Here is a 25,942-nt window from a genome sequence, read left to right as displayed (position 1 = left end):
AGAAACATGACTAAATTAATGCTAATGTTGGTCTGTATCTGCTGGATGTGTAAACTGTTTGCTAACATGTTCACCATATCAACTCGATGTTTTTACAGCTTGTTCTGTTGAGCCGAAGTTGCAAAAAAATTGTAGGTTTAACGAAGTAATTGTATCATTTCATGGGACTTTTTAAGATCATATGCTAACAGGATAATATTAGCATTAAAGAAGAAGTTCAGCTTAGGCTGACGAAAGTGGAACAAATTAAGCCCGATAATGTAAATATGAGCCTGACAAGCTGAGTCTAAGATGTAAATGGCCACCATACAGACCATTTAATATAGGTTACAATGTGGCCTCTCATGTGATGTCACTTTCAGGCCAAAATGTATTTATTTTTACCCAACTGGTGGAAAGGATAGTAGAGATCAATTTTGTTTTTTAATGTGTAATGAGAGTTACAACGTCATGATTTTTGGACCATTTTTATTATTAAATTACCCTCAAAGAGATTAAAATATCTCTCATTCTGTCCTTGATTTTATTGTTAGACTGCAGGTATTTATCCATCATTTTGATGACATGACGTCAAAACAACAGCATGTGGTCTTCCAGGATTTCATCCTCCGTTTCCTGTCACACTCAGGTATCTGAATGACTATAACGCTGTGACTATTTTCAAATCTATTTCATATTTTTAAACTTGGATGGACTTATAAGTTTAAAGATGTGTTAGCATTTACAGATATCTCTTTATCTTCATGACTTGGTCCAGGTTCAGGCTGTGTGTCTTTCTCCAACGGCAGTGCAGAGTGGCTGATACAGAATCTGGGTCCATTTTCAGCATTTTTGTCCCTCAATGAGCTCCTGCATCTCAACCCACACTTCAACCCTGTAAGATTTCATTTCTGCTAACATCAAGGATTTAGAAAATTGACTAATGCTGTTATTACCTTGTTATTTTCAGCAACCGTAAACTTTATTTTGTTCCCTCCCTTCCATTCAGCTGGAAGTCCTACAACTCCTGACTCCAAAGCAGAGTGCAGAGCTGCTGGTGTTGACAGACAAAGACGTCATCATAAATATGATCTTTGATTACCTGACTGAGTCTCCTGACAAGGGGAATATTCCCGAGTTCCTGTTCTACCTCGTCATGTTCCTTAAACAGGTAAAAAGAGTAACATGATTCCTCTTTATTCAAACTTTACACTTTGCACTGCTTGTTGAAAATAATAATCTTTGTTTTCTGTATTTAAAGGGAAACCTTTCCTGTTCATCCTACAAAACACTGTAAGTTAATTTATATTTATGTTTATTTCAGATTTTATATTGATTATTTATAAATAATTATATCAAACATAAAATTGTGATGTTAATCCCACATGTTGCCGTTTTAGGTTTACCAGACTGGACTTGGCCATGGCAACAGTCTCTCTTGATGTAGCGTCATCCATCACATACAGCAAGATGACCTTATCCATGCACATACCACCAGGTTATTACGTTGTAATGTAAACTTATCATTGAAATTAGTATTTTAATATGTAATTTCTGAGCTATACCATAAGCTAATTTGCATTTACTTATGCTTATATTACAGGTTGCATCATATACGTTGGAGAGGTAATTTAATGTGATTGATATATTGATTAATATTTGATTTTCACTCTTTTTCCCTGAATATTGTTAGTCTCATATTGGTTTTATGATTGATGACTCATCACCATCTTCATATTTTTCTCCCCCAAGTGCAATGTTACCATGGCAAATGGTAAGCTGTCTCCCTGCTTAAAAAGGTCATTTATAAAATAATTCAATATTTTAATGTTAATAATCACCATGAATTCATTTATTCCTATTTTTCACAGAAACAGACATTTGTGTTGGAGTGAACAGGTAGGATTTATAAATCACTCTCTGGTATCTTACTTTGAACTTGTTTAAACATTTTGTGTTATTATACTGTCAATAAATGTTTGATGTTCTTTGTTATTTTGAAACTACAGCACAATGCTGCAGCTCCACCTCGACAGCGGACGGATGAATGGAAGTTTCTGTGACTTTGCTCTTGAGGAATTCGCTTGTGCCTCGGTAAGACACCAAAACATCTTGGATCAACAACTGCAATAATATTACTGTTGTGTGAAATTGTTTTAATGTGATCTTCAGTATGTTTTCTGATCTTCCTTCAATATTCACCTGTTGTCATTCTGCTCTTTCTTCACACAGCTGTCAGCGTTGAAAGCAGAGGATCTGACAGCGATGTTGGCGTGTAGTCTCTCCTCCAACTCCAGTGGCTCAAGACCTGTCTGGAAGCTTCTCCTCTCCAAAGCCTCACATGTGCTGGATGAAGCTCTGGATCTTCTAACCGACACGGTATGAATCGGCAGTACTCCTCACTTCACCCTTTCCTGATCAGAACTAGACACTGGATGCTTTTTTCTTGTAGACTCTGGACCCCAGAAATCCTGCAGTGTCAATGGTTTTGGACTCTATACGAGAAATCCGATTGGACACATTCAGCATGGCCAGCCTCAATGATCCCGCCTTCATCCAGCTGTGGTTCAAACGCCGGCTTCGTCCATTCCTGCCCGCTGTTTCCCCTGAATTCCTTTCATGTCTCACCACAAAGGAATTGAACTGCAGCACCTACCAGCACATGTAAGCTCACACATTTACTGTCACCTTCAACCAAACTCAGTACAGATCTGAGTCCATCTCTTGTGTGTGATATTGTCATTAACCTCATTTCATATCGGAACGCAGCATCCAGATTTTGAGCGATCTCCAGCCACAAATGACACTCCCCAGGCAGATGTCTGTCTACACACATTTCATCAAGGTTTTCCTGACCAAGAATAACACCGAAGGTAGGTTCTCACATTTCAGTAAGTAAGTTTATTTTGAGTGTAAAATCACAAAGTGTCTCAGTACAAGTTAACAAAGGTTTCATAAATATTTTTTACTACAGTAATACTCATACTCATAATACTGTAATACTCATTGTACACATGAAAACAATTGTTGAATGAAAAATGAAGGGACAACTTTGCCGTTATTAGATCTTTATAGAATGAGCATAATTATACCCACAACACATGTACTGTACAGTATGTATGAGGATATTGAAAAACAGTATTGATGGAAAGAGTAATGCCTGCACACAGAATCCAAACCACATATTTATTAACAAGACGTTTCAAACAAAACAACTTTTCATATGACGAAGGTTAAAGGTCCTGATGAAGACCCAACTTGCGTATTTGAATAAATGTGTGGTTTGGTGGTCAATGTGCAGGCGTTTTTCTTTTCATCCATTTTTAGATCATTACTGCGAGTGGGGCAACAAAAAGAGTCGCACTACATAAAAGGCCATGTTGTTACCTAAAATTATTCAGCTGTACTTCTTCAGCCACATCTGTGCTTACTGTACTGCATGCTACCATGTTGGCAGAATGGGAAGTACAGGAAAATGTCCTGTTGTTCATGCAGTATTCCAACATGGCTTCCCACACTGCTTGTCACTGTTGTCATACCATTTCTTGGAAAAGTATCCATATTGCGTTACATATATACATATCTTCTTTAGCCATTTGTTAATTAAGTTTAGTCACAAGCTATAAAGACGCAAGTCAAACAAACTGTGTAGGCTATATAGTTTCTTTAGAATTACCTGAATCAGTAGTAATTGTGTTAACATTGGATTCTTATTTAGGTACACTTAATTGTATTTTGGCTCTGGTTTGTTGACACTTCCACAATTCTTGCTATCAAGTGGGAGAAATCGTAGCCATCAGAAATGTATCTCCTACTCGTAATTGCTACTAGGACTTTTGTTGCAGGCCACCCACCTTTAACTCTCCCTGTATTTCCTGCTTTAAAATAAAGCCAAAATGCAAATAAATAAATAAAAATGTAACATTGCCATGTTAACTTTAGCATACTAACATTTAGCGTGTAATTTTTATCATGTTGCATATTGTTGGGCACCATGAATATCTGAATGAAATTTCATGGCAATCCACCAAACAGTTGTCAAGACATTTCACTCTGGATGTACTGTAAAGCAACACCACAAATTTGGCTAAGAATAGATACCGGTGTTATCCATAATCCATAGCATCATTGCAGTGATGTACATCTTTTCTTGAGATACCAACAGAACCATCATCCTCCAGTAAATCACAATAGAAATATACTACAGTTAGCAGGGTTTCTTGCACATGATGCATATATAATGTATACAGTGAAGTGTGTTCTGTGTGTTTTTGTGGTTCAGACCCCAGCTGCAGCTTGCACATTAACAACAGTGGAGAATGGCTGCAGAAGAACTTGGGAGGTTTCTCTGTCCTCGTGTCCTTTCAAGACCTGCAGATGCTCTATTTGAACTTTTCAGCGGTACTTCCTGTTGCATTGTGACTGCTGTTATTATGTTTGTTTATTTGCTTGTTTTTTGTCTCTCTTTTAACCACCTGTGTTGTTGTACATATATTTGTCTGTGTGCAAATGCAGATGGAAGCCTTACCACAGCTGACAGTCAGACAGCTAGCAGAGGTGTCCGCCACACCTGGCCAGCTCACCTCTCCTACCCAGGTTACCATGGTGATGAAACACATCCCCAACCAATTCCTCCCCGCGTTCTTTGATGACTTCTCGCCTGCTATCACGGTGAGTCTCAAAAATATCAATTTTCATATCAATATCTTGTCCTTTATTGGAACCAGGAAACAATATCTACTAGTTATCTAAAGTAGAAGATATCATAATTCATACATTTCCTGTGAATGTTTTGACATGAATTGACATGGGAGAAACCCCATACCTTTTTACACTTTGGTCTGATTACACTTCTCACAGAAATGTGAGAAGAAGGTGCAGTTAAACTGGCACCACCTAACTAAATCCTATTTCTTATTTTTAAAACTAAAGCTTTTTTCCTTATTTTTTCCCCTTATTTTGTCATTTCTCTTTTTCTGCAGGCTAATGAAAACATGTTACCCTCTCCAGTGAGGTCAGCCATGTTAGAAGTTGTGTTTGATCGTGCAAACCTCTCAGATCCCTCAGTTGGTGATTCAGTCGTGTTGCTGTGGCTCAACAACCGACTGCGCCCCCTACTGGTCAACCTGTCACCGCTCCATGTTGCACCGTTCTTCAGAATACTGGCCGAAAGAAACTGCAGTATCCAGCAGCAGGGGTAAGTGTAGAGCCACGAGGACCGAAATAATGATTTAATTTTACTGGAATCAAATACATTTTTAAATCAGATCTTTTTTGGTTTAATAAAATGTCATTTGTTGTACCTCATCTCTGAAGTTGCCTCTATCGAATTCCATACAAATGTCAGATGTCAATGAATGGAGCCATACAGCAGAAATTATTGATTGTCTTATTCTTTTTTTCTTTTTTTCTTTCAGAGTCGAAGACCTAAATTCAACAATCACATCTCTCAATGAAGTTACACAGAAAAAAATCCACAACCAAATCATTCAGGCTCTCAAAGGTAAAGAAAGCACACTGCAAGGAAACAGTTTTGAGTGGTAATGCGTTACAAAATGATGCATTACTGTAATCATGTCTCTTTTTCAGTTAAACAGTTAAAATGAGTCATGAGAATAATTATTCCATTTGCAGTAATTGCATGACAGTTACTGATCTAACAGAGAGGTTGATGTTTAAAGGTACCCTGTGGAGTTTTTGATTACTAGTTGCTTTATGAAGCAATGTTTTTATGAATGTGTTCCCGCTTTGTTTGTAGCTTGTACACGAGCACGCAATAAACTTTCCTACCAATGGTTTCACGCTATTCCACTAGTCGACAGGTGGCGATAAAACAAGACTGCAAGCTATCAAACATGGACGTAAACAATGCAGGTTTCAAATAAAATTAAAAAAATCGCCTTTGCAAATGTTTTAGGGGGAACAAAATACATTTAGTACATTTGTCAGGCGTCAAGGATATACACAGTATGTTTTGGTGAGAAACACTGAATGTAAACAAAACTTTGCTTAGAAAAAAACCTCCTTTAAGTTACATTCTTATCTACTTTAACTTCTTAACTGGAGTGCTGCATTGAAAGATTACCCCTGTATATTCAAACTCATGTCAGAAATAAGAGCCATGAAAGTGGCTTAAAATTGTAAAATATACTTTAAATAGCACCTCATACTCTTCTAAGATTTGAAGTTCCAAGTAGTGCAGTCTTTTCAATCGTAGTACAGCTAATTATTTTACCCATGAAGTATTAAGAAATACATTATTTTGTAGACTGAAGAAAGGAGAGAGTAATGTAACTGTAAATCATTATAACTATAGGCTTTGATTTATGTAGGGATCATATAGATACATTCCTACTGTCAGGAATCGCAGATATCCCTACCAACATTTTCGCTTGTAATCAAGACTAAAACTGATTTTCATTTTTGTTCAGTTCCTTTTGCAATTAGACAAGCACAGAGCCAACACGCCTGTGGGGAAAGCTCACTGCGCATGCACAGAGTTGCTCAGCATCACTTTGTCCGACAAGAACTCATTCGTTCTCTCGTTCTTATTGAAACGTCAATTTCTATTCTATCTAGGTGGCCAATCTACTGCATGTCATGCATTTTTGTGGTAAGGGAAGGACAGTAAAGTCAACTAAAGAGAACATATTTGGAGCTCACACAGTAGCCCATACAGTTTATCTCTATATTTATATGTACTCGTGGTGACTGGGTATGCATATAGTTCTATTATTTATTTATTTATTTCATTACAAACTCCTCAGTGGTCAGGGGAGGGGTAACTCATCTTAAAATGTTCAATAAACCCTTACTTTTTTAACACCCTTGATGGTAGTTGACAGCAAGTAAATGTATATTGTTACAAAAGACAAAAAAGTCCATAGCCTCTGATTTAGCATCTTTGAAACCAAACCTGCAGGCGTCATTTTAACTCAGCGGATCAACATTTGTTTGACAGATGACCTCATTCACTCTCCCTCATTCTAGGACCGATACCTCTCCAGTGCTACGGTGACAACTACAACCATAGTTTCTACAGTTTCTTGGAGCGCTCCTTCCTGGGATTCCAGTTCCCCAACCTGACCACCTTCCTGTCCCTCATACCTCACAACAGGATGCATCAGGTGTGTGTCCGAAAAAAATACAGAGGATTAAAAGAAAGTTAGGAAGGGTTTGTTTTAGTGCTTGAGTTGAAGGATGTGATGAGTACATGAGGAAGAAGAGGAAGACATATTTAATCTTTGCTGTTCCTCTAGCTGGTGAACTCCATGCCTCCATCAGCTCTTGGGAATTTTCTCCGACGCCCTGACATCGTCGACAACGATGCAGAGCTCTGTGTGATCTACAACAACTACATCCAGACACCGATATTCCTGGAGACTGTATGTACCACACACACAAACACATACACACAGAAATGCAAAGACGTACTGATGATTCAATAACATTACTGTGTATATTCACTACAGGAATCTCTCCCGGCAGTGGTGCGGCGGCCCACACTGCCTTGCGTCTGGCCCGTGGCTCTCAGCAGCTCCAACAGGTCAGAGGTCAACGCCTGGTTTGACCGACGCCTTCACAACTACTTGGTCTTCCTCACAAAGAGTCTGATCAGCCCCAATACCACACACAACGCCTCCTGCCTGGCCTTCCAAAAGCTGTATGTATGGTTTTCACAACACTATCTGCTCATATGGATAACTTTTTTTATATCATGTCATTTTTGGATGTTTTCAGATCATGTGTTTTGGTTTCATTTTGTTTTTCAGCATTTCAGTTCTTGGTGAATACAACTACACTGTTGCAGACTTTAAGAGGCAAGATATGTTCAACACCATCAGGGCCTACCTCACCTCAGGTCAGTCTTCAGAATAACACAGACCAAACTGTCTTTAGGTCTTTAACAGTTTCGCCAACTAAGCGATTTTCTCGCTGGATTCGGCGACCTGTTTTTCAAAAAAGCGCCAAGCGACAAATCTAGTGACGTTTTGGGCAGACCTTAACTCTTTTCTCATGTTGTGGCTCTGTGGACTGACTATATTTAGTGATTGGGTGAGAGCAGCAGCACGTTCAGTCGACCAATCAGCAGCCAGACAGAAACGTGAATGAGCTATGAGTGTACGCACCTAACGGCCAATCACCGGTGGTGGAATGTAATTAAGTACATGTACTCATGTACTGTACTCAAGTACAGTTTGGAGGTACTTGCACTTTACTATTTCCATTTATGCTACTTTATACTTCTACTCCACTACATTTTGGAAGCCAATATTGTACTTTTTACTCCACTACACTCATTTTATAACTTTAGTAACTAGTTACTTTGCAGATTCAAATTATTAGTACAAAATATAAATCAACTAATAAATTGTGATGTATAACAATGGATTAAACTACCCATTAATAAAGTAGTTCAGCCCCACCTTTACAAGCTGCAACATTAAAGTGATGCTTACACATAATTATTAATACATCACTAATTATAATCCAGTGATATAACACACATCATTCTGAAATGGGTCATTCTGCATAATGAGTACTTTAAGAATATTTCGATGCTAATACTTCTTAACTTAAGTAAAGTAAGTAAGTAAATTTTTTATTGCAAGACTTTTTCTTGTAACAGAGTATTTTTACACTGTGGTATTGCATCTCCAACCACTGCCAATCACTGATCACCGTTGTTTGTCTGAGGAACTCAAAGGAACACTTTGTTCTTAATCATTTAGCTTGACTATTTAAGTTTTATTTTTTGTTTACTAGAGTGAGTTTATTCTAGTGTCTGGATCCTCCCTGTTAATGACACTTCAGTTCTACAGTCGATACAACCGTCTAAACAGTTCCAATAATATCTGATTTGGTAGCATGCTGTGTTGAATGTAGGGCAGGTACTGGTAGCAGAGGCATGTTAGTTTACAGTACTAAGATTAGTCTCCAAATTAATGTGGTGATATTTCATTGATGGCAAAATGTTTCATGTCGCACCTTCAACAGAAATTTTAATATTTTATTTAAGTAATTCAAGAGAACAAAATGGTCCACCCTGAAAAGAGTGTTAATAAGTCTTACTATATTTCTTAATATTGTTTTTATTTATTCTTTATTTATCTCTCTGGCTTCGCTCAGTGAAATCCTCCATGTAAATATTTGCAATTTGTCGTTCTAGCGATGGCGCCAAGGTGTTACAATCCCAGCGACCCAGAACTAAACTCCACAGCCTGGTTTGCTGAGTACATCGGCCCTTTCATGCCTTTCCTCACTCTGGAGGATCTTCAGACATTTGGATCTGCACAGGTACTGAACCTAATTGGGGAATCTTAAACTGCAGCTCAGGTTTTGTTCACTGAGATTGAAATTAAGAAAGAAATAGTTGAAGATAGATGGATTAATGATGTACAGACGTTTCAGTGTTTATACCCCACTCTCTCCTCTCTGCAGGTTATCCAGGTGTTCACAGTGAACCTTCTTAACATCGCCCTCCTCAATCACTCCGCTTTACCTCTCAACCTCACCAACTACTACACTGAGCTCGTTTATCAACAGGACAGCAACTTCAACCCCTTACTGTGAGTCTAAACCTATAAAATGTGTTTTACCTTTCAGCCACAAACATCATCACAAATACATACGTGCAATGTAACGAAGTACATTTGATCAAGTACTGTACTTGTACTTGAGGTATTTTACTTTACTTGAATATTTCCATTTTATGCAACGTTGTAATTCTATTTCACTACATCTCAGAGGTAAATATTGTACTTTTTACGTCACTACTATTTGTCTGACAGCTTTAGTTACTTTTCATTTTACAATTTTTCAAACCCTTCCTGTCCAGTGAAAAACATGTATATCCAAATTTGGTGATTTTGTATTTAATATTTTTCTGATAAACTGACAGATTAAGTGTTCCTTTATGGATTGAGAAAATTCTCCTACTTCTTAAGGTACAAAAACTATTTAAACCCCCCTGGATTAACTGGAAAATGCATTGTCACAAAACTGAAAACAGGGGTGATGATGCTTACAGACTTTTACTTAAGTGAGGTTTTGAATGCAGGAATTTTACTAGTAATGGAGTATTTTCACAGTGTGGTATTAGTACTTTTACTTAAGTAAGGGATCTGAATACTTCTTCCATCACTGCATACGTGAACGATACTATACCATTTGCGTGTAAACCGATTCCTCTCTCTCTCTCTGCAGACTTCCTCTGTTGTGTCGGTGTGTCGTTCCTGGTCCAGCTTTCAGCCAGCTGACTGCAGAAGAAAGTATGATAGTTCTGCACAACCTGACCACTCTCTGTACAAGCCTGGACCCACAGGTAATAAACACACATACATTAGCAGTATAGTTTTCTGCTGAGATGTACATTTTTCACAATCATACGGGTGACAATTTAAAGGAAAAACCTGAAAAAATGAGTGGAGAAACATAACGGATGTAGAGGCAGGGCATGAGGTGTCATGAGGTGTTGATGAGTATAAAAATGTTGTGAATATCACTAGATCTCAAAACAACTGAACACCATTAGAGATGTTGGGCCCACATAACTGACAAATCTCCACCTAAACACCAAATAAGGGAATATCTTTTGGAAGAATGTTGTTCATCCTTCGAGTAGAGTTTAAGAGACTTGTAGAATATATGTCAAGGAGCACTGAAGCTGTTCTGGAGGCATGTGGTGGCCCAACACCTGCCTATAAGACACTTTATGTTTGTTTTTCCTTCATTTTCACCCACTTAAATAGGGTTAGGCTTCAATAGCTGATTTCATTTTGAATCTGTTTCCTAGTTGGCAAAATACTGGGATTCGCTAAGTTCAGATGCGAATGAATCTCGTATCAAACCTTTTCTCTTTCCTTATTTTTCTTTTAGCAATAAGCAATGAACAAAACTTGAATTGAGCTGAAATTTAAACTTTTGGCCATTGTTGTTTCTGTAGTTCAACAAACAGAGATATAATCAGCTGATCTCGTCCCATCATTTTCACAAGAACGTCCAAATTAAACTTTTATACACATCATATCAATAATTTAAGATAATTAACTTACTAGTTATGAATCAGGACCTTCAGTATTTGGATCAAGTACCTTGTCAATAGTAAGGTTTGTTAGCGGACTACGTCTACTTTCTTATTTCAGTGAGTGATATTTTACGAAAACTTTGGGTTTCTGATTTGTTTCGATTTGATATTGGATTTGAACCTCAACCCTACATCTAAATATTCCATAGAAACCACAAAATGTACCTACCATGAAGGTATGAAGTTATTTCTTATTAGAAAAAAGTTTCTAAAGGTACAGGTTTGGTGGTTTTAATTTTTTAGATTTTTTTATTCAGAAGCATTCATGGAGTATTGCTGTTGTCTATCAGGTGGAAAAGCCTGGAAGTTCTGATTACTGATCACATTTCTTCCTCTGTCAATGTTTTTCATGTAAATTTAATCAGAAAAAATCTGAAATACTGGGAAGCTGTACTTTTGGCTTAGCCAGGCGCTCCGTCAAACATATTTGTCATTGATCACTAGGGGGAACCTGGTGAGGGATCACCACCCTCCCAATGAACCTCCTCAATGTCAGAAAGTAATGTTTTGGTTCCTCTGGGTACATAATTGTACTTTAGAAGGTGTGAATGGTAGGGGTACAAAAATGGATTTTGGAGTAAAGGTTCTACTTTGTACCTTTATAGGGAACTGCCCCAAGAACAAACCTTTGTACAAAATACAAACACTGCTCTACTTTACACAAAAATATACCTGCAACTGACAAAGTTTTGACTTTTCCGTCTGTAGGTTTCTGCAGCTTTGGCGGGTAACTTTGGTGACAACATTGACGCTAGGGTCATTTTTGCCCTCGGCAGTGAAAGCACCGGCCTGTCCACTCATCAGATCATGATGATAAAGCCTCAGGACCTATTTGCTGCCCTCGGCACTCTCAGCAGTGTGATAGGTTGGAATAAAGGTCAGGCCAATGCCATTATCCAGTCTCTGATGTCTTCTGGGATCCTGCAGGTAGCTGCTGTCTGTCTGTTGCTGTGTGTTTTATTGAACGCATATTTGATTTGAGATACCAAGGTTGTGTCAGTGAGCACACCAGTCAGAATGAAGCTGTCTCATCTGTGTGCTGCTTCCTTCCTTTTCCATCCCACCAGATCAACAGCGCATCATCGTTGTTTGTGCTGGGCTCTCTTGTTGTGGGTGTACCCGTGACAACGTTCAGCAGTATCAACGGCTCCCAGCTGCTTACTGCATCCAAAAATCCTTCATTTATGGGACACATGATGTCTGCTCCACAGATCGTCCAGCAGACCTTTGTTACTCAGGTATGACAGCTTCATTTCTGTTACAGGATTTTATTTGTATAGTTCACAAAAATCACAAATTTGCTCCAGAAGATATTCCAATTTGTACAACTTGTGACATCCTCTATCGTTAGACCCTCAATTCGGATTAAGGGAAAAACTCAACCTTTAATGGAGAAAAAAGGGAGAAACTTCACAAAAAGCAACAAGACGGGATTCCTCTTCCAAAACAGACAGTAGATGTCATATACACAGAGCAGACAAACATAACAATAGTAAAATTACAATATGGAGAAATAGAATGACAATATTAGGTAATTAAAGTGCAAGCATAAATGAAGGATATAGAGTGGAAACTCACAGACACATATATGTTTATTTGCATAAATACAGTAAAATAAGAATATGACAAAATAAAATGAGAGAAGGGCTAGATGGAGATAAATGAAAATACAGACATGCTAACATATACCTTAGTAACACATACGACCTCATACAGACATTACTTTATATCATGTAGTATACAGTACTAGTTTATTACCTAAACCTACATCCTATTTAATATGTTTTTTGTTGTAGCCCATGTGAGACAAAGTCTGATGAGTGGTGCATTCTACACACCAGTGTTAGCCAGTATTAGCCTGGCTGTGGCCTGTCTGTTTCTAAGTATTTCCTTTGAACTGTCATGTCCACAAGTGTTTAGGTTTTTGGTATTTCCACCATTGTTGATAAACCTTCAAAACTGTTTTTTTTTGTGAAAAGCTAAAGACTGCAGCTGTTTGTTCACTGATGCTAGAACCAGAAGACCTGACACCAACTATTATGCTACGTTCAAAGCCAAAACTAGTTTTGCCTGTGAATACTAACAGATGCTACAAATGCCAGGGGCCTGATTTAGACCGCACACAGAAGTCTTGTCATGGACTAATTCGCGTGAAGGTGGAGAATTTTAAGACTAACTTAGCACCCCTTTAAATCTTGTTTTTTGTTAACCTCCAATGGTTTAATCTCTCACCTCACTGTTGGGTGTAGTTACTGTGGTTACTCAGATGCAGACAAACACACACACACACAAGGCAAGCAGGTAGGATAAGGGGAAATTTACTGGAGGCAGTGGTCAGGAAAAGGCTTACAAGTTGGCAATAGGAAGGCAGTCCGAATAGTCAAACAAATCCAAGTGTCCACTGTCACCTGTGTTCCGGTCAGGAACAGGCAACAGGTCAACATACAGGAACAGATAACAAAGCATAGGCACAGGTACAGGCAGCTGGGTGCAAAGGCTATGAGTAACATAACAACACTGACGATCTGGGAATGTGGCTGAAGAGGTCAGAGAGGCAGAATGGAAAAAACAGGGCAGGCAGACATTGTGCCAGTTACAGGTGCAAAACAGCACAAACACAACAATCAGTGATGCTGTGTGTGGTCTGAAACAGACTTTTAACCTGAGAGGGCAGTGAAACACACATTTAACTTACTTCCCACATCCCCACCTAGATCATATCAGTGAACAGCAACAGTGAGACGATGATACAGAACGTTCCAGATGAACTGGCCACTGAGATCCCTCGTGTTCTGCTGCTGGGCTTCTCAAATACCGGCAGCGTTATCACCACAGTCAACAAGAAGAAATGGAAACGGCAGCAGGTAGGGGGATGCAACACTGAAACACACACTGAACATACGTACCTGCTGGACAGTATGTCATTACATACTGTGTGTGTGTGTTTGTTTTTTTTTAGGCTGAGTTGTTCTTTAATGTAATAGCTGTGGAATCTGCGACGACAGTGCTGGGAAGTCCAGACAAGTGAGTTTTTAAGAAGTTTTCAATAAAGCAAGAGTTTACACAAAATACCCAATCAGGAAATGTCCTGCAAGTGGGCTTCAAAATGTGCATAAGATACATGTGTGTGTGTGTGTAGTTTGTCATCCTCAGTGCTGCAAGGGTTCACATGCACTGGAGTGAGGACCATTCAAAAGGTGCAGATCAAGAAGCTGATCAAAGCCTGTCGGAGGAAAGGCAGGAACAAGGTCACACTGGTGGAGACTCAGGTGAGAGAGGGGGAGAGTAGTGTGTGTGTGTGTGTGTGAAGCAGGTCATCACTACATTTCTTAATATAGTCATTGAAATGCAGTTGAAACAAGGCTATACTGTTTGTGGTCCAGATGTTTCAAAATGGTCACTTTTTAACCAAAAGGTTCCTAGTTTTTTCACCTCAACACTGTTTCACCTGTAAATCACCAAATCACTGCTTAGTGCAACAATAAAGGGGCTATAAACAGAACTGATGACAGTTTTTGCTCCAACAGCTGACCTGCATGTACAACTACATTAAAGGAGACTCAGATGCCACCAGCTTCGACCTCTATCCTTCTGATATCCTGCTGTACTATGAGTGAGTTTAAAATGATTTGTGGTGGACTAAAGTTAAAACAGGTTTTGTTATAATAACATAACTGTCAGAACAGTTAGACTTAGTTACTGTCTCTCTGTATCTCTACAGTTACTCCCTGGTGCCACAGGCCAGCTGCAGGTCCTATTTTGAACAGCTGGCAGATGCAGACTTCTCCGTCTTCTCCTCCGCCCTCAGCTACAAACTGACTGCTCTGTTTGCTAATGCCAGGAGCTGCCTGGTGAGTCCCCGAACAACAGATCAATACGTACATCTCAAATGGCCAGTTTCCCAAGCTCTGTGCTAAAGTAACCTATTATATATACATAAATTTAAACTAGCTTTCTCAGAAATTTCTCAGAAATTGCCTAGTGTTGAATCAAATGAACTAAAGGAAGATTGAAGTAACTCCAGGACTAAATAAAGGTTTAAATTAAATCCCCAAGGAGGCCCATTTACTTTAGATTATTGCTGTCTGTCAGTGGAAACATGGATTATTTAGATACTTTCCGTGAAGACCAAAGAGCACCACCAAGCACCAACAAGTACACCACCAAAGAGCAATCCACTTATTATACTTATACTAATTTATATTATACTTATATCCACAAATTTTGACCAAATCAGTGTCCAAGACAATTTTTACAAATAAAATGCAGTGGGGATTATTTTACTTTTACTGTGTGTTTCAACATTTGTTTTTACCTTTGCTTTTTGTGTTTAAATTAGTCCAGGACTCCACAGATGGAAATTCAAGATGTGCTTCAGAAAGCCACTTTTTAAGACAATATTTATAGATTATATTCTATTATTATTCTATTAATATGCTAGATTAAGACTGAACTCCTGATTTAAATTGTACCATAAGCGCATAAACTATCAAAAATACATGTCAAATAAATGTTAAATGATTGTACAGCACAGTGTAAAAGCACAACTTTGAGTTTCAACAGTGTAAATGTAACCCGACCCAATTCAGATGGTTATTACTTCTGTTCTTCTAATATTCCAATCTGTAATTCATTTCTGTTCTTAATACTATTATTTTTTAAGGGTATAACAAACACAAGTTTGACTGAGGATAATATATCAGTGTTGGGAAACATGTGCTGCACTCTGGATGGGTCCTTCATCGAGAACTCTGACCCGTCCATCTTGGAAAAACTCAAGAACTGCCCAGACCTCACTGGCGCTCAAGTGACTGCTGTTGAAGCTTTACTGCAGAGCGGGAAAACACAGTACGGGTACGTCAACAGCAGCAATACATCTATTTTCAGTTTGTAAAACATCACAAAACCTCTAGTGTATGTCCTTGTAGTATCCGCAGATGTATTTCTTACCAGAAGCCTTTTGTGTCCTTTAAAATATCCACCTATTTTCGTCTGTTTCTTTCCAAAAAAGATCACAACAGAAAACAATTCTAAAAACAAAAAATAATAATTAAGTGACCAGTTAAAACATGGGTTTTTGTTTCAATTTCAGTTTGGTACATTGTTTTTACACTCTTTATTTTTCAATAACCAGATCTCCATCAACATGGAATGGTCAGACTCTGAAGGACCTCGGGATGTTACCGCTGTATTTGACTTCAACCTTTTATAATAACTTTGACAAAGTGAGTAACACATAAATACATTTAACATTTAGCAGAAAAGGTGACTGCATTTCCATTTGTCTGTGGCATTACGTCACCTGTCTGGTGTAGGATTTAGGTTGGTGATGCTTGGTTTATTTTGAACGTCGTCTGTGTCTGTTTTGTTCCTGGGTGCAGAAAACGAAGCGGACGTTCTTGAGGTACTTCCTGACAGTTATTAGGAGCAACGGAGTGGACAGACAGAAGAGGAGGAGGCTGAAGAATGAAATAAGAGATTCCATTATAAATAAGTCAAAGCGATCTATAGGTGAGTCTCCCTCCGTTATCTGCTCTGCTCATTTCTTCTTCATGAATTTACTATTTTAACTATTGTTTTTCCTATGTTTTAGTAAATGAGTGCACTGTAGGAAAGATCACCCAGGTGACTATCAGCGATGAGACATTCCCCTTCGACTATAATGACATAACCCAGTTCAACTGCTGCCTCAGTGCCACCACTGTTAAAGACAACTTGGATTCCATCACTGGGAAGGTGGACCAGGAGGAATACCTTAAGATTGTTCTCAGCAAGTTGCGAGAGGTAGGTGACGGGAGCCAGTGAAGATGTGATTGGTTTGTAAATTCCCTTTATTTAAACTGAGGAATAAAAGTTCAGGCTTGTTGGCAGTGGTGCTGGTTAAGTCAATTTATTAATAGAGCAAAAGAACGAATGCTGACCAAAGTGCTTGACAGAAAGATGACAGTTACAGTCAGATAAAAATGCAAACAATAATCATGAAAATCCATAAAGCCAACAGAGTGTGACCTGTCATGTCTTCATGATGGGTGTAAGAGCATGCATATTACATGCATATTATACCATGGTACTAAATTAATGCTCCAGTATTAAACTGCAGGTAAAGACAACAACAGTGAAGCTTAGCTAGGGTTATCTTTGTAACCACCAACAAAAACTGAAAAAAGAAAAAGAAAAATAGCTTCTCAGTGAGAACAAAGCAAATTTAATTTCAAATTTAAATTTTTGATATTTTTGTGAATCTGGACATCCAAATCAACTAATGGTCAGAGGACGAAAGAGAGGACTTTGGAACATTAACATTAGCCACAATGAAGATGGTAGTCAGAGTCAGGAGAAAGCTGCAGGAGAAAGGACAGAGGACCAAAGAGGAATGTTAAAATCAATTCGGTATTTCATTGGTAACCAGTGAAGTCGAGGGAACACAGAAAAGACAGGAGATGAAGCATCCTTCTTTTTAAGCTAAATGTTTAAATTAAATTTTCATTATCAACCATATTTGTTTATGTCCATCCCCTTTAAAATGTAAGTAGGACACTATTGTTGTTTGCATTTATAGTATTTGATGAAGAAGTATGGTAGTTAAACAAGTTTAATATTTAAATGGAGTATGGTCCGGGCAGAAAGAAATGATGAATCTAAACTGTTTCTAAGACGCCCATATAGAAATGGATTATATAACACATGATAACACATGATAACACATATAATACATAATAATGCATCATAAAGGTTGGCCAGAGCTTTGTTTTTGATTTAGAAAAAAATCTAGGAATTAAACGACAGTATTTTGAATGATTAACATTGACAAAATAAGATTTAAGAAAATATCTGCAGTGCAAACACTTAGTTGTAGTTTAAACATTTTTTTACTCACATTTGTGTTTTCTCTCCATTTTTCCCCTCATTTTCTGTGTGTATTTACAGTTGAAACTCCACCGAGAACTTTAAACAAATTAACTGACTCTGATTCTGATTCTCTGATGTCTTCCTACTGATTCTCGCATATTTATAGGCTTACCCTGCCAACTCTACCATCCCAGAGGGTCAGGTTCAGCTCTTAGGCCCAGCATCCCGTGTGGCCACTATTGATGACATCAACATGTGGAGTATCACTAAGATCGACACACTCTCTGCTTTGATGGACGCGTCGAACGGGCAGTGGGACCCGAGCCTGGTGAGCAAACAAGTAAACATGTAAAGTGTGTTGTGTATGTACACGTACATGCTTGTGTGTTCTCATGAATGAGTGTTTCTTCTCGTCCAGGCTAAGGCCATCATCTCTAAGTATCTGAGTAAGGAAGGGAACAAACTGGGCAGTGCTGAGCTCAACACCATCGGAGGAGCCAACCTGTGCTCTGTGGACACGAACGTTTTGAAGAGCATTTCCCAACAAAGCCTCAAGTAAGACGCCAGAGCCATGTGTGTGTGTTTGGAGGATTGTTACACTTGTATCATGAGTCTAAACAGAGTTTACCACTGTTGCTTGTGAAACCATGGGTTCACAGTTCGACTGGCCATTCATATATGGAAGGTGCAACAGTGCAGGTTTGGTTTCAAAATTGAGGTTAAGGTTGAGTCGATCCCTGAAGCTATGGAAATGCTAATTCCTGCAATTATATCAATCTAGCAAATAACAAATTATGATGAATTTGTTTATTGTGCTGTCATAATAATGGTAGTCAGCCCTGAAGGGTGTTTGCAGGTCATGCTGTGAGGGTAGGGCAGCATGTATGTAGCCTGAGAGGCAAAACCCAGAGCAAAACTCCATGTTATTATTAACTCCATGTTTAGAGTCCAGCTTAAAGAAATCTCCCAAAAAAAGAGAAAATAGTTTGCATATTACAAAATAATTTTGGTTATATTTAAAAATGAACATGAAAAATTAATACAATTATGATACGTTGATTTGTTGTTAAAGTTAATTGTGTTAAGCTCACTCAGTATCAGAATAATCACATAACTATACAGTGTACTTAATATTCAATATGATGTTACAGTTTTGGGGGAAAAAAAGTCTTATATCGACTAAAGTTTCGAAATCATGATAAAATGGACTCCTTTATGGGTTTAAAGACAAAAAGAAATGGGGATTCTCAAAAAGTAAAATTTTTACTCATTGGCTGGAGTATGAGGTTTTCTTGTCTGTTTGAAAATACAATAGAAAAGTGCCCACAATCAGAAGTCCCTTAAACTTTTATTAGCAATGTTTATTAGTGGGCTTCCTCAGGCAGGCAAAATGTAATAGGGATGATCTGACATATGAATGTAATTAAATCATTATGATGTTAGTGTGTGGGTACTTGTCTGTTGTATTCTTGTTGATTTCTTTGGTATCCAGCACCTGCTGTACCCACTGAGGTTTTCTGGATGTGCACACGGCTATTCTTGCCTATTTCTCACACTCAGTGTGTTTGTGTCTCCTGCAGAGAAGCCGACGCCCTGACCGTGTCCAGCTGCACCACAGAGAAAAAGAAAGAACTGTTCACCATCGCCAGACAAGCATTTGAGACAAACACCCGCTCAACTGTCTCTACTACTTCTTACCAGCTGACAAAACCTTATGTCGGTAGGCAAACAGACCCACACACACACTCACATATACATATACTGCATACAGAACAACTTCATTTGAACACAAAATGTTGACAGTGAACTCATTAATTTCTTCATTTCTTTACTGGCCTGTAGGGGGTGCAGATTTAGAATATGTCCGAAGTTTGGCAGCCTCCAATATCACCATGGACATGGCTACCTTCACCAGTCTGGATAAGAATGTTGTACTGGTCAGTGGTGTGTGTGTGTGTGTGTGTGTGTGTGTGTGTGTGTGTGTTTGGCAGTCAGCAATTGTAATTTTTTTATATTTTAGCAGTGTTCTTAGGACAGAAGTCTTGGTAAGGTACATTGTTTATGAGAGGTTTTAAGAGAGGGTACTTAGTACAGTTTTTGGCAGTTGCTACATTTGGACAAAATGCTGCTACCTGCATGCTTAGTTATGGCATGTCCAACATTAGCTGGTGTTGATAAGTTTTTATGTTCTACTGTATTAAAAAAGAAAATTAGTTAAATGAATGTCTAGTCAGGTGCCCACATGTACATTGAAACAGTTTTTGTTTGCTGTTATCATTCCTCCTATTCACAGTGGTCATTAAGAGATTCCTTAATATGATATATTAATATTAATATAATTATTATATAATTTTATAATATAATTTCCCTAATATAAGTGATGATGGACAAAATCCACAGTCCTTGCTCTGCAGAATTTGCCAAAATGTATCTGAAGTTAATATGAGGCTTCAGCAGTCTGTCAAATCAAGTGGTTTTTAGTACAAAATTCTCCCTTTGTGATTGTGTCTCCTTGCTGAGCTGTGGTGGAGGGATAGTAACATAAAGAGAATTTTGTACCAAAAAGACTGTAACTTTGGAAGTTGTCCACTTGATTTGTGTAACTCAGACTGCTGAAGCCTCATATTAACTTTGGTTAAATTTTGGAATGTGTTTTTGCACAGAACACAGTAGATTTGATCCCCCATCGCTTACATTGGCAGCATGTTAGGAAGAGATCTTTTAATGGCCTGTATGAACAGGAGAAATGATTACAGCAAGCAAAAACTGTTTCAATGTACATGTGGGCACCTGACTATTGTTTTAACACAGACCTGAAACATTGTGAACCTATCCTTTAAATAAGTGTGTGTTTATTTGCACACGAATATAACATTTCTGTGCTCTGCTCTCCCCAGAACCTGACTGTTAATGAAGTTCGGGGTCTTCTTGGCACCAACCTGGCAGATTTGAAGACCTATGAAAACCAAACGCTAGTACAGAGCTGGATCAGCAGGCAGCCCCAGTCACAGCTTGACATGCTGGGAGTCGGGTTTCTGGCAGGCAGGGTTGACTTAATAACCTCCACCGCCTCTACAACCCACTCCAACTCTACAGCCACCAGCTCCTCCTCATCATCAACAACTACTGGATCCAGACCCAGCAGCTCCACAGCAGGATCTTCTACCACAACAGGCGAGTATTGAAAAAGTTGCATGACGTAAAAACAACAATAACTAATAAAAAAATCTATTAAAAGAGTCATAAAAACATCAGATAATCAGATTTCTCCACATGATGAAGTGGTGTGAATGGGGCTGTAGTAAGAGAGATTCTCCATTTATAAAGAGTTTGGAAGGGGATGTCTTTTTTTCAGCCTTTCCAAAACCAAAAACACAAGCTGAAGTTTAAGGAACGGATTAAACAACACGTTTGTCTGCTCTAACATAACCTGCAAACGTTAGCAATTCCAGCTAATTAGCTTAACATGGTAACCCAGCTTTACTTCAGAGGCCAAGGAGCATTTGATTCTATATTATTTTGTAGGGTTACAGGTTACAGTTTAAAAAAAAACAAAACCTTCATGATAGCACATCCAGTGTGTAGTATTTCCCATTGTGTGGAAGCTAGTCCTTGATGATACTTTATCAGAGTGTATGGTAATGTTAGCGCCTCTTTATTACATATGGGTAGGGTTGCCAACCATCCTGTAAAATACTGAATCATCCCGTAATTGGAAACTTAAAGACATGTTCTGTATTGAACTGATATGGGACACGTCTTTGTTCCGTATTTTTGAGAATCAGTTCAGTACAAGTTACACTATTAAGACAGGGCGATTTGTATGAGATAGAAGGAAACCCTCCTGCTCTGTCCTCTCCCTCTCCCCCAGCCCTTGTTTCTTTATTTCAATGTCTTCTACCTGGATCATCAACTGGTGAGGATGCTTTTTGTCTGGGACCTGTTAGCTTTAGCTTCAGTCTTTAAGCATTATAACATACATGTAGCCATCACATGCATGTTTAAGACTGTCACAGGGTTCTCGTTTTAAAGTGAGACAGCTTAAAACGTTAAAGTCAAAGTGTTTTCAAAGAACTCATGGAGCTAACGTTAGTGTAATTAGCTAGCTAACTACAGCTGACATAATCTGTCAGTGACAGTTGTCATTTCAGCCGATCAATCAAGTAGCGTGCTTCGTCTACCTGTGTCTAAAATCAAGGACCAATTGTTACAATATTTCAAAAAATGTCGAGTGGTAAAGCTGCCACAGTTATCATTTTAAAACAGCATGTTGTAATAACTGTGAGAACAGAAAGCTTGACAGACATAGCAACAGTAACTAAGGGGGGTGGGGCTTAGCAAATGGTCAATAAGCAGGCATTGATTGAGAGAGGTCACTTTCAAAAGTTGTCTAAATAAAATGGGAAACTGCTTTTATATTCAATATATTGGAAATTGGAGATATCATTCTAAATGTAGTGAAGAATGTACATTGTTACTGATCTCTAAAGTGAGTTTGTGTGTCTTGTTTTAGGTAACAATGGTGCCCACATCCGATCAGATGCTGGCTTCTCCTTCCTTGTTGTCCTGGCGCTCCTCATCGCTTCTCAGCACATTCTTGTATGAAGAAACGCATGGCTGATTATTGTAATTGATAAATATAATTACAAGTACACTAATAGAAGGAAATACTGTAGCTTTGTGCTACATTGTATTGCTTACTATGAAGAAAGTATTTCATGTGCAATAACAATACAGATCTTTTAGTGGCAAGTATGTATGCTCTGAATCTTTTTCATGCATCATTTTTATGTATGAAAATATATTATATTTACTTTGTCTTTTTTTCCTGGTGGTTCAGTTGTTTTAAATGTTATGAATGTTGAATGTTATAAATGAAGGCTAAACAGAAAAATTAAGGTGGTTTTTGCTGTATTTGGGTTGCTGTAATCCTGTGTATCCATTTTGAACACATACCTTGAAAACGGCATGCCTGGAGCTGTATGAGATTAATAATAAATGCACATTGTATATTGTTCCACAGTCATCAAAGCTCACCATTTGCTTGGTCACAGTTTATTAATATTCAAGGGTTTGAAGGGAATAAGTTGTCACAAAGGGTCACATCATTTCATCTCTGCAGTAAAACCAACAACAAATGTAGTGACAAAATCATCATGAATATATAAGTAAGTCTGAGCTGTAAGCAAGTGAACACCATCTGTGTCTCCAGTCTAACTTTGTAAAACTCTTAAGGCAGTAAATAACAACTGAATAAGAGGCATGAGTAGACAGAGGCAACTTTCATTACTGTCAGATTCAGTATAATTAAATTTTCTGAATTTAACAGTGGTTCATTCAGGAGGAAACTGCTGTCTGTACTCTGGTTTAACCCTAAGAAGGACACCATATCAGTTAGGGCTGAAACTACCGATTATTTTTGATCAATTAATCTGCCTATTAATTTCCCACAGCCCAGGTGACATCTTCAAATGTCATGTTTTGTCTGACCAACAGTCCAAAAATCCAAAGCTGTTCAGTTTAATATTATGTATGACAATGAAAAACATAAAATTCTCACATTTAAGAAGCATGAAACCAGGAAATGTTGGGCTTTTTTGCTTAAAAAAATTACTAAAACACTTATTCGATTTTCAGTGCCAATTAGTTTTCTGTTGATCAACTTACTGATTAATCATTGTAATCGTTGCAGCACTAATATCAGTTATAAGCGTTTATACACGCCAAGTACAGTCTTGCAGGTAGGACAAGTGTGCTTGGCATCTTTCAGCCGGTCCACACAGAATGGGATGAGACAGCAACCTAAAACAAAGCTGGAGAGGACAGCAGCTAATGTCAGGATCATCTGTTCATACAATACACAGTATGATTTTAAACATTATTTTATCATTTATCTAATTATTAAAAAATAATAGTAAAGGATATACGTTTTCTGCATTTCACAAGTCTGTTTCTTATGATCTGCCATCATCATCATGATCTGTTGGGCTGTCGCTTCTATTTGGTCCAGAGTGAATGAGACCATATTAACATGCTAATGTTTGCATTAACTTCAATGCACAGATGAGCCCAAGTTCAGCTGAAGCTGCCACAACTATTTTGAGTTAAAGGAATAGTTCAGCATTTTGGGATATAACATTGTCTGCGTGTTAAGTTTGGACCTAGATCCAGGGAGCAATCAGCTTAGTTTAGCTTAGCATAAAGACTGTAAATGGAGGGAAACGCCTGGCTCTCTCCAAAGTTAAAAAAATGTGCCTCCCAGCACCTCTAAAGCTCTCTAATAAACACAATGTTTCTAAAAACAAAATTTGGGGATTTAGTTTGACGTGGTTTAACTTGGATCCATCCGCCCAGTACTTCTGTGCAGCATCTCTGCTGGTTGCCCAGCAACGCACTGTGACAATAAGAGTCACTGCACTCTTTATTTTCCAAGAATTAGGTATAGCATTTAACTCCCTTTAAAACACAAATAGTTGTATTTACATTACTGTTTGTATCCAGATTAAATAAATTAGATACAACTTGTTAATTAGTGAGCTTTTGAGGTGCTGGTGGGCATTTTTTTTTTAATTTGGACAGGGCCAGGCTAGCTTTCCCCACTTCCAGTCTTTACGCTAAGTTATGCTAATTGCTTCTCTTGCTAAGAGCTCATACTTAACGCACAGACACGAGAGTGGTATTAATCTTTTCATCTAACTCTCAGGAACAAAGTGTATTTCTTCAAGTACCCGTACCTCTAGCACCACCCCAGGTAAGCCTCTTAAGAACAGCAAATTTTTACACTCGCTCTCTTTCTGAGCCACCCAAACATTTTGTGGTTTTACAGCCTAGGGCCGCTAGCATGGCTCTACACTTTCCATCTTCATGAATATTATAATGGGGCGAATGTCGCTTCACTCCTTCTTACCCACAGAAGAAGAGTCCTCCACAGAAAAGGTAGGTGAGCAAACCAGAGGAGTAGTCCACCTTGGAGAGTACTGTCTGACGGCACTTAGGACAGGCAACCTGAACTGGACTGTCTCCCAATGGGCCGACTGTCACTAGCAAAATGAGGATTGAGAAGGCCATAGAAGTGAGGACAGAGTGGTGAACCGAATGACAATTTCAATAAAGCTACAGGAAATTATCGATATGTTATCACGGGGAACAACCAACTGGTCAAAAAGTGTTCTGTTGTACAGTAACCGGGCTCCTGCAAATCACAGACAGGATAGACTCACCAACAGGCACTTGTGCATTTGCCATCGTTCCTGTAAACAATTCATATCAAAGATGTAGGTAAATACAGGCTACAACATGTGCATACGTATATTTAAAAAACAAAACTGTGCTTGTGATCCCCATAATTTATTCACAAATTGACACTCACATATATAAATCTTATTTATCTTGTGTGTGTCATTAAACATGCATTAAACATCAGTATTTTGGGATTCAGTATCATTACTTGGTAGTGCAAACAACAATGTAACAAGGACAACTATCTAACAGACACCCACTAAAATCCTATAAATACGAACATAATCAGTTTAACAAAGGAACCGTAACTTATTACTACATAAGGCAGAGTACTCACAGTATGTGTAGAAGAATGTTTGCCTGCAGAGAGGACAGTTTTCCCAGTGCGGGCTACACCTTCCCTGCCAACCTTGTTTACTTCCCCAGAAGTCATGAGATTGTTGGAACTGACCCAACCCTTTTACAAACCCAACAGCAACCTTCTACAATTTCCTATGTTCTAGATCTGCGCATGAGAGCATGGTTTTATCATAGTTATAATTTGGGTGCACATTTGTTCTTTTGTCTTTTCTTGACCACCTCTTTGTGCACCGTGGTCAATCGGAGAAATGCTATTTTGTTTTACTCTGGAAATTTGTGTTCAATGCACTCATGTAGGTTTATACCCCTCACTGTTAAAGGAAATAATTACTGCTGTTGTCTTTTGTCCTGTCTCAGACCCCATTAAAATCCCTGTTTTTAAATGTAACTGAAGGACTAAAGCGTAAGGGCAAACAGTGTATGCAGTTA

The 25,942-nt window shown here is 38.3% G+C and overlaps 2 protein-coding genes across 2 annotated transcripts in view; one reads left to right on the top strand and one right to left on the bottom strand.

Moving 5' to 3' along the window:
• LOC122872151 overlaps positions 1 to 22,950 on the top strand; it is a 41,770-nt gene extending 18,820 nt beyond the window's left edge. Inside the window, exons 26-65 of the mRNA XM_044187954.1 lie at positions 534 to 628; positions 758 to 876; positions 989 to 1,150; positions 1,241 to 1,272; positions 1,380 to 1,477; positions 1,583 to 1,605; positions 1,732 to 1,753; positions 1,851 to 1,878; positions 1,989 to 2,073; positions 2,212 to 2,358; positions 2,432 to 2,643; positions 2,749 to 2,852; positions 4,262 to 4,380; positions 4,495 to 4,650; positions 4,962 to 5,176; positions 5,397 to 5,482; positions 6,970 to 7,106; positions 7,239 to 7,364; positions 7,452 to 7,642; positions 7,752 to 7,840; positions 9,149 to 9,276; positions 9,421 to 9,548; positions 10,186 to 10,303; positions 11,774 to 11,992; positions 12,133 to 12,303; positions 13,780 to 13,929; positions 14,025 to 14,089; positions 14,205 to 14,334; positions 14,593 to 14,678; positions 14,787 to 14,916; positions 15,729 to 15,919; positions 16,200 to 16,290; positions 16,447 to 16,576; positions 16,659 to 16,849; positions 18,081 to 18,242; positions 18,333 to 18,469; positions 19,495 to 19,634; positions 19,757 to 19,851; positions 20,812 to 21,088; positions 22,428 to 22,950. Coding sequence (XP_044043889.1) covers positions 534 to 628; positions 758 to 876; positions 989 to 1,150; positions 1,241 to 1,272; positions 1,380 to 1,477; positions 1,583 to 1,605; positions 1,732 to 1,753; positions 1,851 to 1,878; positions 1,989 to 2,073; positions 2,212 to 2,358; positions 2,432 to 2,643; positions 2,749 to 2,852; positions 4,262 to 4,380; positions 4,495 to 4,650; positions 4,962 to 5,176; positions 5,397 to 5,482; positions 6,970 to 7,106; positions 7,239 to 7,364; positions 7,452 to 7,642; positions 7,752 to 7,840; positions 9,149 to 9,276; positions 9,421 to 9,548; positions 10,186 to 10,303; positions 11,774 to 11,992; positions 12,133 to 12,303; positions 13,780 to 13,929; positions 14,025 to 14,089; positions 14,205 to 14,334; positions 14,593 to 14,678; positions 14,787 to 14,916; positions 15,729 to 15,919; positions 16,200 to 16,290; positions 16,447 to 16,576; positions 16,659 to 16,849; positions 18,081 to 18,242; positions 18,333 to 18,469; positions 19,495 to 19,634; positions 19,757 to 19,851; positions 20,812 to 21,088; positions 22,428 to 22,519 — 5,077 coding nt within the window. The 3' untranslated portion in view covers positions 22,520 to 22,950. The remainder of the gene's footprint in view (positions 1 to 533; positions 629 to 757; positions 877 to 988; positions 1,151 to 1,240; positions 1,273 to 1,379; positions 1,478 to 1,582; positions 1,606 to 1,731; positions 1,754 to 1,850; positions 1,879 to 1,988; positions 2,074 to 2,211; positions 2,359 to 2,431; positions 2,644 to 2,748; positions 2,853 to 4,261; positions 4,381 to 4,494; positions 4,651 to 4,961; positions 5,177 to 5,396; positions 5,483 to 6,969; positions 7,107 to 7,238; positions 7,365 to 7,451; positions 7,643 to 7,751; positions 7,841 to 9,148; positions 9,277 to 9,420; positions 9,549 to 10,185; positions 10,304 to 11,773; positions 11,993 to 12,132; positions 12,304 to 13,779; positions 13,930 to 14,024; positions 14,090 to 14,204; positions 14,335 to 14,592; positions 14,679 to 14,786; positions 14,917 to 15,728; positions 15,920 to 16,199; positions 16,291 to 16,446; positions 16,577 to 16,658; positions 16,850 to 18,080; positions 18,243 to 18,332; positions 18,470 to 19,494; positions 19,635 to 19,756; positions 19,852 to 20,811; positions 21,089 to 22,427) is intronic.
• On the bottom strand, positions 22,729 to 25,619 carry LOC122872154 (lipopolysaccharide-induced tumor necrosis factor-alpha factor homolog). The gene is made up of 4 exons (XM_044187986.1): positions 25,491 to 25,619; positions 25,135 to 25,164; positions 24,822 to 24,954; positions 22,729 to 23,727 (listed from the first exon to the last, which is right to left on the bottom strand). The coding sequence occupies exons 2-4, from the start codon at positions 25,157 to 25,159 to the stop codon at positions 23,619 to 23,621; spliced, it is 267 nt and encodes an 88-aa protein (XP_044043921.1). The 5' UTR covers positions 25,160 to 25,164; positions 25,491 to 25,619; the 3' UTR covers positions 22,729 to 23,618.
• Between the last annotated feature and the right edge of the window lie 323 nt (positions 25,620 to 25,942).

This window comes from Siniperca chuatsi, linkage group LG3 (genome assembly GCF_020085105.1).
Source record: "Siniperca chuatsi isolate FFG_IHB_CAS linkage group LG3, ASM2008510v1, whole genome shotgun sequence".
In the NCBI taxonomy this organism is placed as follows: domain Eukaryota; kingdom Metazoa; phylum Chordata; class Actinopteri; order Centrarchiformes; family Sinipercidae; genus Siniperca; species Siniperca chuatsi.
Note: the sequence above shows the minus strand (reverse complement) of the source record. Positions and strands in the feature narration are given on the sequence as shown.